The sequence below is a fragment of the Cnephaeus nilssonii genome (genome assembly GCF_951640355.1).
Source record: "Cnephaeus nilssonii genome assembly, chromosome: 3".
NCBI classification, from domain to species: domain Eukaryota; kingdom Metazoa; phylum Chordata; class Mammalia; order Chiroptera; family Vespertilionidae; genus Cnephaeus; species Cnephaeus nilssonii.
The window spans coordinates 135,612-154,886 of NC_137074.1; the positions used below are offsets into that span (position 1 = coordinate 135,612).

The 19,275-nt window shown below is 44.7% G+C and overlaps 1 protein-coding gene across 2 annotated transcripts in view; it reads right to left on the minus strand.

The window, feature by feature from the left end:
- LTN1 (listerin E3 ubiquitin protein ligase 1) overlaps nt 1-19,275 on the minus strand; it is a 51,726-nt gene that overhangs the window by 14,954 nt on the left and 17,497 nt on the right. For both annotated transcript variants that reach the window (XM_079767113.1, XM_079767112.1), the window contains 12 exons: nt 15,470-15,659; nt 14,581-14,820; nt 13,197-13,350; nt 12,373-12,517; nt 11,804-11,990; nt 9,962-10,121; nt 9,062-9,166; nt 6,209-6,345; nt 2,296-2,431; nt 1,956-2,100; nt 972-1,185; nt 79-316 (listed from right to left, as the gene is read on the minus strand). In XM_079767113.1, the coding sequence (XP_079623239.1) occupies nt 79-316; nt 972-1,185; nt 1,956-2,100; nt 2,296-2,431; nt 6,209-6,345; nt 9,062-9,166; nt 9,962-10,121; nt 11,804-11,990; nt 12,373-12,517; nt 13,197-13,350; nt 14,581-14,820; nt 15,470-15,659 (2,051 nt within the window). The remainder of the gene's footprint in view (nt 1-78; nt 317-971; nt 1,186-1,955; nt 2,101-2,295; nt 2,432-6,208; nt 6,346-9,061; nt 9,167-9,961; nt 10,122-11,803; nt 11,991-12,372; nt 12,518-13,196; nt 13,351-14,580; nt 14,821-15,469; nt 15,660-19,275) is intronic.

Sequence of the window (19,275 nt, forward strand, 5' to 3'; positions counted from 1 at the left end):
TTAAAGACTTTAAAAGGGTTAAAACTGAATAAATATTCTATTATCTTAGAGCGCCATGACATCTAGTCAGACTCTTACTTGTACAGCATCTGATAAACAGCAATTTGCACGGGCCGAGCTCTGAAGAGGAGTAACGGGGCCAGTGTGTTCAGCAAAGTCTGGAGATGTTCCGGCAAGTTTGTCTTCTGGCCAGCAATCAACCTTGCAGGGAGCTTGTGACTCAAAAGCTGATCCTTTGGGATATATGTTAATGTTTCACACATGGGCTTTAGCACTGCATTCTGAAAGGACGTTTCAGATGTATCTCTGCTTTCTCCTGATGACAAAAAGAGAAACACATAAATGCACAGCCCAAAACAAAATGGGAAGTACAGTTTGACTGATTCACAGGTGATCAATGTCATTAAAGAAAATGCACCTGGAAAACAAAAGAGCCCTGGCCAGTGTGGCTCAGTAGGCTGGGCGTTGTCCCAGACACCAAGAGGTCACTGGTTAGATTCCCATCAAGGCACATGCCCAGTTGTGGGTTTGACCCCCAGGAGATTCGTGCAGGAGGCAGCCGATCAGGATTTCTCTCTCATCAATGTTTCTCTCTCTCTCTCTCTAAAATCAATTAAGAAAACTATATTAAAACTTAACATTAAACCAACTATAACTCTAGAACCATGAACTGAATACATTAACATTACATAATCTCAACTGTTCGATAACTTCTATTCTCCTTCTTAAAAAAGGCAGGTTTGGGTTGTAAATCTATCTGTGTTATCTGGTTACTCCCACTTTAATCTGCAATGGCCGTCGATGCCATTTTCACCTTCTTATCATGACTGAGCACATGCTGCTTGAGATGCCTGATTCTCTGGCTTGGTCTTCTCCTCTGGTGGACTGTTTGACTTACAAACCCACAGATGCTGCTTGGGATTTTCTGACAAGTCGTTTTTAATCTCATGATTATGCTCCTTTTTACTTGCCTGTAACGGTCACCAAGAGAGGTAAAAGCAAACTGTGGATGCCGTGGGAAAAAAATTCTTTCCATTCACTGACGAGGTTTGCAGGAAGCTGGCCGGCAGGGTCCAGCGTGGTGGAGTCGAAGAACGCACTAAGCTCACAGGCCAGAGCACAGCTGACGCAGGCCAGCAGCTGCACCAGGGGCACTGAGCGCAGGGCGTAGTTCTCACGTGTCGTCTGGGAAACAGAATGAGTTGGTCAGCAGACCTCTCCCAGAACACCCCCACAAGGCCACACAGCAAAGTCCCTTTCAGTTCCCAGGGACCCTTTCTGGAGTTTACATCCAAACAATGTTTCAAAATTAAATACTAGAAATTACAATCAACCCATTTATCCCGAAATGTTCTTTTTTATTTCTAAAACTACAAAACAAAATAGCATCAATGACCATTTAGCAAGTGGAATACATTAAAGACACATTTATAATCTTCTCAGGAGCCCTGCTGACTGGGCATTATTAAATTATGTTAAAATAAGGACACCGAGGCTCAGCAAGGTCACGTTTAAAGCCCCAGGCCACAGCACACAGCCAAGAGCGGGAGAGGCAGAGACTCCGACCAGGTCCACCCTGACCCCCTGCACGCTAGCGCCCACGATGATCTCAGGAAGACGCTGATCACCTGAGGCATCAGTTACTCTGACAATACTGACAGTGTGTTTGAAGAATAACTTAATTAGAACCCTAAGTCCAAAAATCTTGTCATGGAGAGAGAAAACCAGAAAGGCTGTGCAGCAGATACTACGTTAAAATGAGTGAACGAGGAGACCAGCTCAACAGCGGTTGGGAGATGGTCACGGAATGATAATGAACCTGTCCGTGAAACGGGAGGCGGCGAGGAGTCCGTCCCCAAAGGCGCTAGTCACCATCATTACGTAGACGACACGACTGGGCGGCAGTTCTGGTCTGCAGATGACCGGCAGAGGACACGAGACGCCCGTGCGCTCACCTCCAGCCAGGCCAGCATGGAGCACATGATGAAGTCCCACTCCCTCTCGGCCAGCGGAGGGGAACAGCACCTCAGAAACAGGGAGAGGAACCGCACGATCTCTACGTTCACTCCCAGGACCTCTGGGCTCACTCCTGACAGGTCACTGTGACGAGGACAAAGCAAAGCAGAACAGAAAGCATTAAAGCATTCGACAGACCACAACCCTTTAACCTTACAGCCTTATAAACAAGCGACTGAAATGTCCACCGTCCTACACTCTGCAGAGTTGTGACTATAAAATACACATTCTGGGTCCAGATTGTATGTACGGAGGAAAACAGTATAAAGAATCACCCACCAACTGAAAAGAAAAATATCTTCATGGTCTTTCTTCCAGCACATTAGGATGTTCAGTATACCATGCAATAGCTCTCCATCGTCTATGCTTCTGGTTTGCAGACAAGAATTTACAATGGCAAGATGTCCAAAACCTCCTAAAGGGAAATTCAAAATGAATATTAACAAAATGTAAGTTATATTGCTACTATAATAAAGACTACTTTAAGCTACTTTCTTGGACAGAGGGGGTGTTAGAGGCACCAATCCCTATGCAGTTGAAAATCTGCTTATAACTTTCGACTCCCCGCAAACTTCCTCCGCCCCATACCCGTGAAGAATTGGTTCCAGGACCCCGCCCCCGCCCCCACAGACCCTAAATCCTTGGGTGCTCAGGTGCCCTGTATAAATCCGCCGGGAACACGCACTGCCGGCCTCCGCACCGCAGGTTCCCACCGCAGGTCGCTAATACCCGGGCTACGCAGGGGAGCTGCACACGAGTGGACCACCGCTCCAACCATGGGGGTCAACTGTGAATGCATCTCCTCTTCCTTCAAAGGCAGAGCTTTCTTTTTTTTTTTTTAATCTTCCTGGCAAAATAGAAGAGACTCAAGGTACAGGGTGAACAAAAGTAGGTTTACAGTTGTTCGTATGGAAAATAACAATGAATAAAATAACACAAGAATAAACACTGTTTAGCGTACTCACAACTGAAAACCTACTTCTGTATAACCAGAAGTAACTGATTTTCTAAGAACTAAAAATCTTTGTCAGCTAATTCTGTCTCATCAGTTTGGCTGAAAGAACAAAACTGGATGTCAAATATCAACACATCACCCTAACCGGTTTGGCTCAGTGGATAGAGCGTCGGCCTGCGGACTCAAGGGTCCCAGGTTCGATTCCGGTCAAGCGCATGTACCTTGGTTGCGGGCACATCCCCAGTAGGAGGTGTGCAGGAGGCAGCTGATCGATGTTTCGCTCTCATCGATGTTTCTAACTCTCTCTCCCTCTCCCTTCCTCTCTGTAAAAAAATCAATAAAATATATATTTTTTTAAAAAATCAACACATCTGTCCTCCTCCGCTGCCCCCCGTCGGGCCTCTGCAGGCTGTGCACCTTCTGCCCCTGCCCCTCCTCTCTGCCGTCCCATACAGCCCGTCCGTGGTACAGCCCGTGCTGGAGAAATCACCTGCTCCCATTAGGAACTCCTCTCCTCTACGGGGTTGGGTCAACTGCTTTCCCCTCCAGAAGTACAAACCCCAACCCAACCCTCAGTGAACCCTACGTGCACACAGCAGGGAAGCCCAATGCCACCATGTTCTCTCTGGCATCAGCCGTTCCAGGTGCCATTCGAGAGATTCCTCTCGTGTTTTCTGACAGGCACCTCTTCTGTTATTTCAGACGTTCATTGCCCTTCAGGAAATCTACAATGTAGTTTCCACTCGTTACATGACCCAGCCTGAGAGGCCTGAGCCTGTCAGTTAGGCACCCAGGAGGTTCCCCTCCACACGCGCCACACATCTGACTCGTGTTGAGGTCCCGCCCTCTCGCCTTTCCTCACCTGCTCAGTGGAATTTTCCACCAATGATTTAGTCTCAACTTTCTACCCTTTCTCCTCCCCACGATTTTCCACCAATGATTTCGTCTCAACTTTCTACCTCTTCTCCTCCCCACGTGTATTTTCCCTGTGGCCTTGTATTCCTCTCCAGCTCCCACTTTCTTCTTCCCCCCGCTTCGCCAAACACCTAGAACAGACTGTCCGCCCCACCTTCTCAGCACAAGTTACTCCAACAACGCCAATGCCAGCGGACCCTTCAGGCCCTAGTTTATCTGACCTGCTGTGGTTTTAACACAGGTGACGGATACCACCTACAAGTCCTCGTTGCTTCTCTTTATCTTCAGTCCTTAGTCTCAAGTCTGCCTCCACCCACACCTCTTTATTCTGTGCTCGTGCTCCCTTGATCCTGTGTCTGAACAGGCTCCCTCCCTGATGGATCTGAGGCCACCTGCCGGCATGGACTCCCACAGCAGCATCTCGGTTATCACATGATACAATTTTATGTCTATCTTCTCCACACACAGCCAGTCGACAGCCTGCTGCTCCCTGAAACCTCCATGAACCCTCATTCCACAGGCACCTTCATCTCACATGCTCAGAACGCAGCACTGGCTCCCTGTACGCTCCGCCCGTCCTAACCCTCGGGTGTCCTACGGGGTTTCCCTCAAGGGCTCTGGTGCTCCCACCTCCCTCACAGGGAGCCCTTCAATTCTGTATCTGAATCTCCTTCATGTCCACATCCTCTTCCACCTCTGCCTTGACTGAAGCTCTGCTTCTCTCTCATGAAGCTTATCCTAGTAGCTTCCCACCTCGTCTCTCCCCCAGTCTCCCCTCTCATGCCCGCCTTCCCACAGCTGTCAATATGCTTCCTAACGGAATGTGCTCTCTCCTCCCAGATGTGGGCCAACAGCTCCTGCAGCTTCAAGTCCACGCTCCACCTACACACGAGGCTCAGGATCTGCTCCCTCCCATGCACGGAGCCCACCTTCCTGTGCACCCCAACCTTCCACCTGAGACGCCAGCTAAACTCAACGACCAACACTCGTCCTGTTTCTGTGTTCCTGGAGAGCCCTTCCCAAACCATGGCCATAGAGAGACAATCCTTCAACACTCAGGTGACTGTTTCTCTGTGAAATCGCCACTGACACTCAGAGTGGAAAACCCCTTCTCTGCCACTTCTACACATGGATTGTGTCGTTTATCACATGATACAATTTTATGTCTATCTTCTCCACACACAGCCAGTGTTCAACAGGGTTTGTGAAGTTAATAACAGATGGCAAAGTGTCCAAAGAAGTTTAAAGCAGGGGTCCTCAAACTTTTTAAACAGGAGGCCAGTTCACTGTCCCTCAGACCGTTGGAGGGCCGGACTATAGTTTAAAAAAAACTATGAACAAATTCCTATGCACACTGCACATATCTTATTTTGAAGTAAAAAAAACAAAACGGCAAAAACACCTGCATGTGGACCGCGGGCCGTAGTTTGAGGACGCCTGGTTTAAAGCCTTTCTCTATTTCCCAAAAACCATTTAACAAGTCTCCTTTTAGCCCTAGCCAGCTTGGCTCAGTGGATGGAGCGTCGGCCTGCGGACGGAAGGGTCCCAGGTTCGATTCTGGCCAAGGGCACATGCCTGGGTTGCAGGCTCAATCCCCAGTGGGGGGCGTGCAGGAGGCAGCAGATCCATGATTCTCTCTCATCACTGATGCTTCTATCTCTCCTTCTCCCTTCCTCTCTGAAATCAATAAAGAAATATATTTTAAAAATATAGTAAAATAAAATAAAAAGTCTCCTTTTATGGATTCATCAGGACTTTTAAGAGCTGCCCAGCCAGTGTGGCTCAGTGGTTGAGCCTTCACCTATGAACCAGCAGATTGTGGTTCAATTCCCAGTTAGGTCACATGCCCAGGTTGCGGGCTCCATCCCTGGTGCTGGAGGCAGCCAATCAATGATTCTCTCATCATTGATGTTTCTCTCTCTCTCTCTCCCTCTCCCTTCCTCTCTGAAATCAATAAACATGTATTTAAAAAAAAGAACTTTAAAAAAATACAACAAAAGTGGTTCCCTCTTTTGCCTTTCTGTGCTCACTCACTGGCTGCCAGGGAGACAAGGCGCAGCTCACAGAGCTAGGCACAGCCAGAGGGTCTGCGGTTGTCGGTCTTCCCTGAAGACCTAGCACTTCTGTCCCACACACGGTGACAGACACTCTCCACAGACACTACTCCCACGGCCCATCAGCTTGTCCTGTAGCAGAAGCATAAACTAGGAGTCAATCAGCTAGAATTTATCTCTGTTAGACTTGGGTTCAGATACTAAGAGACACTTGTTTCAACTCAAGCAATAATTAAAATAGCAGAATATTTACTATCAGGAAACTAACCATTCGTACTGCAAAGGTCTTCCCTGGCCCGAAGGGCAGGCACACACTGAGCAATGAATTCTTTCTTGTCGTCCTCGGGCAGAAATGGACAGAGGCTCTGGATGGTGTGCATCTTGCCTTCCGTTAGGGGGAAAAACCTGTGTACAGAAAAGGTGTGAATTATATTTGCCCTAAGTATGAGTTATTTCAGAAATGCCTTACTCAGACTCTTCTGGGTGATGAGAACGCACACAAATGCAATGTACTGCTGCTTTCTCCTTTAACGTGTTTCTAATTTTTAGAACGAGCATGCTCCCCTCCCCGCAGTGTGTGGCTGCTCTGAACTGCACACACAGTACGTGGGTAAGCTCTCTGTGAGAGCCCCCGAGGCCATTCACACGGGAGCTGATATTCGCGCATGTGTGCACAGCGGGGCTCACTTATCTAACAAGGTCGCACTAAACACACTATTTTCTTAGCTGCCACTTTCATACTTGAATACAAAGTATATAAGTTGTTAGCTGTCACATATACTTTGTAGATTTTTCTGTCAGAACAAAGGTACAAATTGTTCTATTTTAAAACAACGTAACTTTAAAAATTAGAAACAAAAACATCCCATGCTATGCATGTGTCATAATCTAACTATGTCTCTGTCAGTGGACACTGAGGTTTTACTCCCCACACTTTTGCTCTTATTTAAATAGTAGATGTTTTGAGCACACGTGCAAACACCTGTTCTGGCGAGATTCCTAGAAATGGGATTAGATCAAAGGATTGAAATGTATTGCACTCTGGTCATTTCAAATTGCTTTCCAACAAACACACACACACGTACTCCTTTGTGCTTTCACCAGAAATGTACACACGAGTGTCTTGCTATGCTCTCAATGAACCTTTTACATTCCTGGCAACATGGTAGATAAAATAGGCTTCTCTAAATCTGTACTTCCATCATTGCTAATAAGGCAAATCCTTTATACTTTCATTTCACCTGTGAATTACCTTTGACTATTCTATCTGTGAATTACCTGCTCAAGTCCTTGACATATTTTTCAATTTGGATTGTTTTACTAATTAATAGAAACTATTATATATTATGGACATTAATTCTTTATTAATTTGCAAATGTTTTCTCCCATTTTGTCACTTGGCCTTTAACTTTGCTGTATTTTTGTCATACAGAATATTTTTTTAAAAAAATGTATTTTATTGATTTTTTACAGAGAGGAAGGGAAAGGGAGAGAGCCAGAAACATCGATGAGACAGAAACACCAATCAGCTGCCTCCTGTACACCCCCTACTAGGGATGTGCCCGCAACCAAGGTGCGTGCCCTTCACCAGAATCGAACCCAGGACCCTCCAGTCCGCAGGCTGACGCTCTATCCACTGAGCCAAACCAGTTATGGCAGAAGTTGTGTTTTTTAAAAAAATTTTAATTCTGGAGTGTGAATACAGGGTATATGCAATGGGACCAAACTATACACTTAAGAATGCATGGCACTAACCGGTTTGGCTCAGTGGATAGAGAGTAGGCCTGGGGACTCAAGGGTCCCGGGTTCGATTCCTGTCAAAGGCATGTACCTTGATTGCGGGCACATGCCCAGTAGGGGGTGTGCAGGAGGCAGCTGATCGATGTTTCTCTCTCATCGATGTTTCTAACTCTCTATCCCTCTCCCTTCCTCTTTGTAAAAAATCAATAAAATATATATTTTTTTAAAAATTAAAAAAAAAAGAATGCATGTAAAAAAAAAAGAATGCATGTCAGTACTAATTAGTTCTAATAGTTTGTTAATTCCCTACACTTTTATAAGCAGAAAAAAAAATTAAATTGTGCTGAATAAAACAGGCAGTATCAACAGATCATAAGCTGCATTCCCTTACATCACAGTCCTGAGTGATGTAAATTGAGGGATGCGGAAATGGGACCAGGGAGGTGGCTGTGGCTATCAAAGGTAACACAAGGGATCCTTATGATTAAAACTGTCCTATATCTCATCTTGAGACTTTGGTGGTTGGTGGTCACACATGTGATCTGCACAGAACACACGGAAGCAAATGACCAGATGTAGCCTGGTGGACAGATCGCATCAATACCACTTTCTTATTGTGAAACTGCACTAACGTTATGCAAAATGGTGCCAACGGGGGAAACTGAACTATGGGATCTCTTTGTATTATTTTTTATAATTTGCATGTGAATCTTGAATTATCTCAAAATAATAAATCTATAATTATCTCAAAGTACTAAGGTTTAACCATTTTTAAATAAGATTTAAAACACTGACATTCAGTTCACAATCCTGCTGTGCCAGGACGTACACATCACCCTTGAACACTTTGTGGAAGCCAGTCGATTCCAAGCCCTTGGAGAGCCTCAGCCAGTGCTTTCTCGGGTGCCCGGCCTCTCTCTCTAGCAGTTCGAGCTACATCTCTCGTACGTCGAATCACAGCTAAGTTCTTTGTCTTAGGGATGTACTTACTGCATTTCTAGAATATGCTTCCACAGGATGACCCTGTGCAGAGAAGAGTAAGGAACTTTCCATAGAGCAAATGATGCCATGGGAAATGATGCAGGAGACAGAAAAAGGAAAGACATCAACAGAGATTTTTTGGGGAAAGAGAACAAGTTTATGAAATGCTACTTGTGTAAAACAAATATGAAATTCACAACAAAGTGTTATAAAGTTAAAACTGCTTATTATAAAAAAGTGTGTTCCAAACCTGAAATGATCAAAATTGTTTTGTCTTTCTCATTTCCTTTAACTTAATTTCTTCATCTCCTAGGCCTTGTTTTCCCGATTCCTTAGAGACTAGTAGTTGGAGGGAGCCAAGGTGGTCACATTACAAAGTAAAAAAGGTAAATAAGCATACCCTTCTTTCCTCCTGTAAAGCTGTTTTACGTCCTCAGGTGAAACACTTCTGGAAAGGATCAACTTAGCAATAATAAGAGACCACAGCGTGCCATGTTCCATGGATCTAAAAAAGGAGGGAAAAACCTATTTAGAAAGTGTACTTAAGATTTTTTTTTTAAATTTACAGAATTCAATCAATTCTGGATTTCTGTTACAGAATTAAAGCCCCTTACGAGGGCGTCAACTACCCAGGACTCCTGCACTAAACAACTGCCGTGACGGGAAGGGCTGGGAGCTGAGGCTCGTGACAGAATTTCCCAACACAGGGCAGCCCTCAGCCCCCGGTGTCCCCACGGACGATGCCAGGCTGCACTGGGGAAGGACACACCCGGGAACACGGAGGCTGGCGGACTGCGGAGGCTGGCGGACTGCGGAGGCGAGTGCAGGTGGGCAGTGTGCGCAGGGGACTGCAGAGGAAGCCCTGTCAGCGGTCAGCCCAGCAATTTCAGCCACGAGACACCTGACCGCTGCGACCTCTGCGACGACTTGTTCCCACCCGACTCCTCATCCCGGGAGGGTTCAGGGTGCTAAGATCAAGATGCAACTGCAGCAACAGGCCGAGCCCCCAGCAGCAGGAGAAGTGGCACAGGAGGCAAGCTGAAGCCACGCCCACAGGCTGCTCCTTCATCGCCTGCCCCTGGAACTATTTTTACATTTAGTAACACCAGCCAAGTTCAAACATCTCCCCAGAAAAATAAAGAGTACCTAGTATCCATAAGTTTTTATCACTAAAAATTCAGATTAATTTAGATCATCCTCTGACTGAAAAATTGGTATGAAGAGGGCTTAATTTTATAGAAACAAGCCACAAAGTAGTAAAATGGTCATTTAAAAAATGGAAATAGAAAGCGATTTTTACCTGTTGAACAGCAGGTGCAAAAGGCCAGACGTATTACCAAGTCCACACAAGTTATCGTAGGTAATGTCCATTTTCTCCAGCATTTCACCAAACCCGGCGAGGGAAGCAGGTGGGCTGTCCAGCTCCTCACACCACTGCAGCGCGTAGAGCAGCTCTGCGGCTGAGAAGGACGCACGTCAGCAGCTGCGCTCGCCCACAACCTCCCGTCTTGTTACTCCGGGGCCTCATTTCCTACCACTGGTTTCTGTCCACTAGTCTCAGATCTGTGAACTGACTCGAATCTGCTTTGAGGTTTTCGAGATAATGAGCACTGAGAACATGTGTTTGATACAACGTACCACTCCTCTCCCAAATCTTATTTCGTCCCTCTTGTGGATGTTAGAAATGTGACAGGAACTTAGTTATCAAATAAACAACTAAGGGGTCCAGGCCTGAGTGAGACGTTCCGGCCAATGTGTTAAGAATGGGACAGCAGGGTGGGGGGTGGGGGTTGGGGGGCAATGGTAAGATATGTACACATATAATACCTCAATAAAAAAAAAAAAAAAAGAATGGGACAGCAGGATACAGCACAGGGCGGGGCCTCGGTGACTGACAGGGCTGTCTTCCAATGGGCTGTCCACAAAGTTATCAACTAGGAAACTACAACCTCCCTCACGGGACTGTTGAGAATTAAATGACCAAGTATCTTTCACAAAACCTGGCATGTCAGAGATTTTTATTATGCATTTAGTCACAACTCTCTTATATAAATTCATGTATGATTTAGATTTTGAAGTCAGAAGGCTAGAGACCTGGCTAAAATCTAATCCTCTCCTTTTCAAGCTAAGTAATTCTAAGCAAGTCAAGATAAGAAAAACAGCCCAGCCGGCGTGGCTCAGTGGTTGAGTGTCGACCTATGAACCAGGAGGTCACAGTTCTACTTCTGGTCAGGGCACAGGCCCGGGTTGTGGGCTCCACCCCCAGTGGGGGGCGTGCAGGAGGCAGCTAATCAATGATCCTTTCTCATCATTGATGTTTCTCTCTCTCTCTCTCTCTCTCTCTCTCTCTCTCTCTCTCCCCCCCCCCTTCTAAAATCAATAGAAATGTATTTTTAAAAATTAGGAAAGAAAAGATAAGAAAAGCAGTAACATCTAACGGACAGCATTGATGAGGAGATTGAATACATGATGCTGTCAGTTTGGAATTAGTGATCCAGTTAACAAAATAAATGATGCTCTCCTTTCCAGTTCTGCTTTGGGACAGATTCCCTCTGAGTAACGCCCTGTGTGCGCAGCTCCTGCCCTGCACAGCACGTGGAGCTGGCCAGTCCCAGTGCTCCGCTGCCTCCTCAGGCACAGCCTCCGCCCAGCGAGGTCCCGGCTGAGGGCTTGCCCACGAGCCGACACAGGAACTGGAAAGGCCCTCTACTCCCAGCGCCACCCTGCACAGGTCACACGGACCTCGATTCTACCCCATCTGAGCCCACTCGCCAGGAAGAAGGTTCAGCCGATGGAGACCGAGGGACAGTGGTCCACAGGTTACGTGAGACCGGGCCCTCGATGAGCCACCAGACTCGCTAGATGCTCTCCTGGCTCAGGACACAGGTTCGCTGATGCTGATGTCCTGCTGGCCTGAAAAGTGTTCTGACACCAAATTCCGCTCAACACCTGACACGACGAGAGCCAAGATTTTGCTGTTTCCACCCGACTTGCAACTTAACATTCATCACTTAACTGACCTCAAATTTCTCATTCCTAAACGAATTAATTAGGAGCGGAAGATTCTTGATTCTTTAAAGATTTAAAACACAGTATAATCAAAAGTATTTCAAAATTCGTATTTATGCTTACATATACTTACTTATTTTCTCGAGTTCATTATTTTCTAGGACTATTTCCTTTTTCAGTGCAACTAATATCATTTTGCTCAATAATGCCGAAGTACACAAATGGCTAGGAAGTTTCTTTCTATCTTGTTCTTTAAAATCTGCTTTGAAACACTCATAATTCAAACTCAGTCGTCCTTCTAAAAGAGGTCTATGCAACCACTGCAAAAATATAAATTAAATGCAAAAATCATTACATATCCTATTTACCACCAAGTGTACAACTATGACAGGGAACAAAAATACAGTTATCAGAACATTCACATTGTCATTAAAATAACTTCAAAAATGAAGTCGTATCAGTTTACTATCAGTTTGTTAGCACCACAGAAGCCTGGGCTTTGGTTTCTGCTGCAGGAGCCTCTCACAGGCACGTTCCTGCAGACCCTATGGACACCACGTACGATACAGAGCATTCAGAGGCATCAGAGCAAAGTGAGCTCTCAGCTCACTTACTTGCTTTTCTTCACCAGAAATGAATACATCTACGCTCGCACGAAATCCAAACCTCAGAATGAGAAATGCTCTCCAGTCTCTAACATACCTGCTTAGGCAGCGACTGTCTCATCTTCTCCCACTCCCTGTGGTCTGGCATCACACTCGCAATATAGACGCCTAGAAGGGACGTATCTTCACTCTCTAAGAGCTTCTTCAGCAAATCGTCAGCAGCAGACAAGAGTCCCTGGAGACTGAAATAACGCAGAGAACTCAGCTGCTGCCATTATGCTGACTGACCTCAACGCCCTGGCGCATGGTCAATGCCACAGCAGCAACAGCTGACCTGAACAAAACGACAGAGCAAGCACAGGCAGGCGGCCTTTCCACGCCCCTCCTCCCCACACACACAGGCCCACTGGAGGGGCCTGACCTATTTCAGACCCGATCTTTCTGAAATACAGCTCCCTTCTTCCACAAAAAGAGCACGGTGACCAGAAAAGTGTCTGCCTCAACCCCCAAGGCCTCTGGATGCATTTGCTTAGTTTTCACCTTTATACATGGATTTAGTAAGAGCTGTGACATACACTGCAATTCAAATGCCTTAGAACAGTGGCAGTCAGACCAGCCAGGCAACCAGGCGAGAACGATCACATGACCCGCCAGGAGAGGCTGTGGTTACACCCACCCAGGGGAGACGGAGGACAGCACCAGCACCCGCCACCGGCAGCAGCTAGGAGTGCGCAGGTCTGTCACGCCGTCCTTCTTCCTTCAGGGAGCTTATGATCCACGTGGAGAAATCCTCTCGGGAGTCCTATCGATTTCTTATGTAACAAGTCATTTTCCATAGGCACCCACACTAGTATGGAGCCTGACTAAGGACAGTGATCAAGTAATAAGAGATGCTGTGCAAATGAGCACAGAAATGGTCACCTCGTAATGTCCAGAGACGGAGACTGAGCCTGGTTCTTCAGCCACAGCGCCGACGCCCGCAGGAAGGCACTCTGCTGAACTGGACGGCCAGGATGGTGGACCAACAAATTCACGCCAGAGAGCCAAGTATTTTTCAGTTTACAGATAAGAAAGTCTAAAATCAAAATGTCAACAGTAATTTGTAATCCCACTGAAGTAACTATAATCATTATAAAACACCTGAAAGAACTCACTGCAGATTTCAGATTTCTAAGGTGCCATTTAAAAAAGAAAACAGCCCTGGCTGGTTTGGCTCAGTGGATAGAGCGTTGGCCTGCGGACTAAAGGGTCCTGGGTTCGATTCCGGTCAAGGGCACATGCCCGGGTTTCAGCCTCGATCCCTAGTGGGGGGCATGCAGGAGGCAGCTGATCAATGATTCTCTCTCATCATCGATGTTTCTATCTCTCTCTCCCTCTCCCTTCTTCTCTGAAATCAATAAAAATGTATCTTAAAATAATAATAAAAAAATAAAAAAGAAAACCAAATTACTATTCAATGTCAAACAAAATGTGTCATAAATATGCAATAATAAAGCTAGCAAGGTAAAAAATGGTAAGATTTTTAAAGTTAGCTTTTTTCTTCTCTGAAATTCTTTAGATGTGGAAATAGTAAACCTTTTCCAAACAGAGAAGTTAGCAATGAAGAAGGGTTGGAGAGGAGGGCTTCCTATCGATAGTATTTTTTAATATTCCTTTTATAATAAGTCTAAATTAACTCAAGGCAGAATATAATCCTTAAAAAAGGCAATCTAAATTTCCTTTTGACATACATCAAGATTGAAAATTTATTAACATTGCGGACGGATCACAACAATTCTTGCTTCATGTTACGTAGTGTTTTACAAAGTATCATACATTCAGAAGATATCTGCTTGTAAGAACATGTAATAAATAACTTCAAAATGTAATGGGTATTTAATTTTAAAGCGTGCCTTTAACATTTATGTAAAACATTTTTTGTACTCGTTCAATAGAAACTTATCTGGCCACTGGGTAAAGCTAGCAATAAAACTACTGGTCCGCAATGTGTTAAGAGAAGGAAAGAGGTATTAATAAATGTGGAAACTGAAGCATGAAGAAATTAAGCAAACTACCAGAGCTCCTGAGTAAAGGGGCTAACATTCTAACCATGGCCCCTTGCAAAATGATATCACAGAAGAACTTTAGCCATCACGTCTATATACATCTTTAACGTAGTTTCAAAGCTGGAAGTGTTTAAGATTTGTAGTCCTTTACTCAAAAGCGTTTGAACTGTCACACAGCATGACTCAGTTAACGAAGCCTCGCACTGACATGCGAAGGTCAGGGCCAGAGTCCAGCAGAACCTGTGAGCAGTGGCTGTTACCTGGCAGGCGGACGCTGGCTCTGCTCTGAGCACACAACTGAAAGAGAGTGAGCAGTAAGTCTTCCGAGGACGGGACCAGCGAGCACCCTGTCGCCGAGCTGAAATAGTCATAGGCCACATCGCAGGTAAAAGACACTGAAGAGTCAATATTGTCAGCTTCTGACCATTTCTTTATGTTGGATAAGGTTGCATGAAGTTTAACAATAATTCTTTCAACATATACCTCTCCAATCAAGTAATCTAGAGAAAAATAATCACAAACAATAGAAAATATTAGCAGTATAATTTTGAATAACTTCCACTTGAGTGTATGTGTTAAAAAAAAAAAAAGGTGCTAGTGTATTAGACAAAAAAAAATCCTATCAGCCAATAAATCTGTTCTCACACAGAAAAGCCCTCACATGAAAAAGCAGCTCTAGCCCTGCCGGCGTGGCTCAGGGGTTGAGCGTCGACCTATGAGCCAAAGGTCACGGCTCGATTCCTGGTCAGGGCACATGTCCTGGTTGTGGGCTCGATCTCCAGTGTGGGGCGTGCAGGAGGCAGCCAATCAATAATTCTCACTCATCATGGATGTCTCTAACTCTCTCCCTCTCCCTTTCTCTCTGAAATCAATCAAAATACACTTTTAAAAAAATCATCTTTACATTAGATTTAAAAACAATGCTCTACAAAATTAGAGCGAAGAACTTTGCCAAATTCAAAACCCTTTAGAAATAATAAACTAAAGATACTAAATGTCATCCAAGTTATGCTACAAAGATTAGCAAACATTTAGGGTACTTACAAAATTAAGATATTTTAATGAAGTATGTCTTGTTATTCTCAACCAATAATATGCAAACTTAGGAGCATGAAACCCACTGAAAGACGAAGCCGCAGTGTTGCCTACCATTGTTAACATGCTGGGATAACACCAAGCTTAAGAGCGTCCATCTTTCTGAGAAGTAAGGTTCAGAAGTCACTGTGGATTCCAAGTCCTTGTTGCAAAGATGACTGGCCAAGGTTACCAACTTCTCTCCAAGGATATCTCCTTTCAGCCAAGAAATTACTAAAGCATGTTTATCTGAACTAGAACATGCCTAAAACCACAATTAGAGCAATGGTTAGAAATAAGATCAGAACGTGTATCTGCCTAAAGGAGTACTGGTACCAGACCGCATGCCTCCCTTTGTCACGTGGCCTGGCACCACGCCCCTCCTCCTCCTCAGGTCTAAGGCCCTTTCCTCATTCATCTCCCCCACCAGGAGTTCCCCCTCTTCCCCACTCATCACAATCCCGCCTGCTTTATGAACCCCCCATCCTCTCCAGCCCATGCTCATCGCTGTCTCAGATTGTCTAAGGCACTTACTGGGCTGTATTATTATTTACACTGTTTCATCTGCGTGTGTCTTGTTTCCAATGAGACTGCCAGTTCCTTGAGAGCAGAGACTGTCTTAAACTTCTTTGACACCTATCAACACTGCAGACATGCTCAACAATAGGGCTCAACTTTGAGGACACTTTTTAAAAAATGCTCTATAGGTATTCAATTTTGTTCATTAATTTTTTAAATTAAAGAACAATTACTATGTAATAATGGTAAATTACTTCAATAGGAGTAATGGGACTTATTATTTCCACAAATTCTTTGAAATAGTTACCAGGGCCAGATATCTGACAGCAACTGGTTTATTTTCATGGGGTGGGGAAGCAAGGAAAAAAGGTGTAAATCCACCCCCAAAAGCATGCTGATCCATGTTCCCAGAGCTTCTTTTGCTTTAAGGGCTGAGAAGAAAGGAATTTGCAACTTGGTTCATTTCAAAGCAATCTATGGAGAAAAAAAAAAATCCAAGTGTGGATTGGGTAGTGCCTGAAAAACTGTTTATCCTTTTACTTAAAAAATTGTAGGTAAAGGGGGACATCTGTGATATTCTCAATAAAAATGAAAAAAAAATTGTAGATAACCAGTGCTTTTATTTTAGCCCAAGCTTTTTACCACTATTCTGGCTTTATGACTTTGGGCAAATCTTTTTAAAAAATCCTCACCTGAGTATATGTTTTCATTGATTTTCAGAGAGAGAGGAAGAAAAGGGGTGTGGGGAAAGGAGGGGGGAAGAAAGGGAGGGAAGGAGGGAGGGAGGGAGCCTCCCATATAGGCCTGGACCAGGGATCCAACTAGCAACCTATGTGCCCTGATGGGAAATCAAACCCAAAACCTTTTGGTATGGGATGACATTCCAACCAACTGAACTACCAACTGGGCTAGGGCATTGGACAAATCTCTCTTTTTAATATTTTTATTGATTTCAGAGAGGAAGGGAGGGGGAGAGAGAGATAGAAACGATGAGAATCATGGATCGGCTGCCTCCAGCACGCCCCACACTGGGGATTGAGCCTGCAACCCAGGCATGTGCCCTTAGCCGAAATCAAACGCAGGATCCTTCAGTCCACAGGCCAATGCTCTATCCATGAAGCCAAACCAGGTAGGGCTGGCAAATCTCTTAAATCAACCTGGACCTATTTCCTAATATGAAAAATGAAGATCAAACTAGAAAATCTCTAAGGTCCCTTTCTAGATACAAAATTCAGGTTGTTTTTAAAAAGGGTGACTATAGGACTCTGCGCAGAGTATGAGGTTGCATAAAAAACAAGGGAAACTATAGTTTAGACAGCTACAAAATAGGCTTTCTTAATACAGTTTACCAAATAAACCAATCTATTTTACAGAATCCAGAAAATAATCTTCTGAATAAAATGTGTCTCAGGTTAGCAAGATGTGAAGTTCAACTTCTCACTGTTTTAATGAAGCTAAAGAATGAGACCAGCCCTAGCTGGCTTGGCTCTGTGGATGGAGCGTCGGCCTGCGGACTGAAGGGTCCCGGGTTCGATTCCGGTCAGGGGCATGTACCTTGGTTATGGGCACATCCCCAGTGGATGGTGTGCAGGAAGCAGCTGACTGATATTTCTCTCTGATCAATGTTTCTGACTCTCTATCCCTCTCCATTCCTCTCTGTAAAAAATCAATAAAATATATTTAAAAAAAAAAAAAAAAGAATGAGACCAGCTCTGAGGAGAGAGAGCTGCCTCCTATATGCACGTGAGGGAGGCAAACCCTGCCCAGGAGGACGACCTCCCAGCACGTGTCTGGACAGCGTGCAGGCCCTTTCCTAAGCTCTGATTCTAGACCCGCCAGGCAGGGCTGTTAGTGTGGCTCCATGCCGCCCGCCTATGGGGAGAGAAGGCACTGGATAAGCTAATGCAAAGATGTGCCTGGTAAGTTACATTTCTCATTGAAAAACAGTAACATTCTGTTTTTCTTTTGTAAAAACAAACTATTGGGGGAAATGGAAAGTGACTGTTTAATTGGCAGAGCTTCAGTTTTGCAAGATGAAAAAGCTCTGGAAACTGCACAATAATGTGAGTACACGAAGCACTACTGCACTGCACACTGAAACGGTTCAGGTGGTAAATTTTACTTATGTTACACCATCACTTCACTTTATTTTTAGTTATTTTTTATTGATGGGAGAGAGGGAGAGGGAGAGGGGGAGGGAGGGAGGGAGGGGAGGAGGGAGGGAGGGGGAGAGAGAGAGAGAGAGAGAGAGAGAGAGAGAGAGAGACAGAGAAACATTGATTTGTTGCTCCACTTATTTATGCATTCATTGGTTGATTCTTGTATATGCCCTGACCAGGAATCAAACACGCAACTTTGGTCTATTAGGAAAACGCTCTAACTGAGCTACATGGTCAGAGCTGTAACATACTTTTAAAAGAGAGAAAAGCCCTAATCGGTTTGGCTCAGTGGATAGTGCCTCAGCCTGTGGACTGAAGGGTCCCAGGTTCAATTCCGATCAAGGGCACATGCCCGAGTTTTAGGCTTGATCCTCAGTGTGGGGCCTCCAGGAGGCAGCCAATCAATGATTCTCTCTCATCACTGATGTTTCTCTCCCTCTCCCTCTCCCTTCCTCTTAAAAAAAACACACAAATTTTTTTTTAAAAAGATAGAAAAACTTGTAAATTAAAGAATTATCTGTGTAAAACTTTAAAATAATCCAAAAATGCTTTAAAAATTTAGGTACCTAGTCCTAACATTTCTAGGGGTAGAAATGTGTTAAGTTACATTTGTACCTTCATTAGGAAATACCGAAGCTATTTTCTTAACTTTCTAAATTGTTTATGTTCCTTGATTTATTTTCATTATTCTCATCACCAATTTCTTTCTTTTCTTTTCTTTTTTTTTAATATACTCTATTGATTCCTTACAGAGAGGAAGGGAGAGGAATAGAGAGTTAGAAACATCGATGAGAGAGAAACATCGATCAGCTGCCTCCTGCACACCCACCACTGGGGATGTGCCCGCAACCAAGGTACATGCCCTTGACCGGAATCAAACCTGGGACCCTTCAGTCCACTGGCCGACGCTCTATCCACTGAGCCAAACCGGTTTCGGCACCAATTTCTTATTTAGTCCAGTGGCCATCAAAGGCTGGAAGCTGGGCCAACAATTTCCTGATGTGTTCTAGCCAAAGCTAGAGCCACTCAGTCCATTTATGTAGAAGGAAAAGTAACTAGGGTAAGAGTAGAAATTGCAATCTTTGTTTAAAAAATAAATTTTTAACCCTGCCTTTGTTACCTGCTAAGAAGAAACCCTGGATTTTCCAGAGCCTGTTCATCCGTCCCTGATATTCCTAACCAGAAAAACACGGCAGAAAGGCA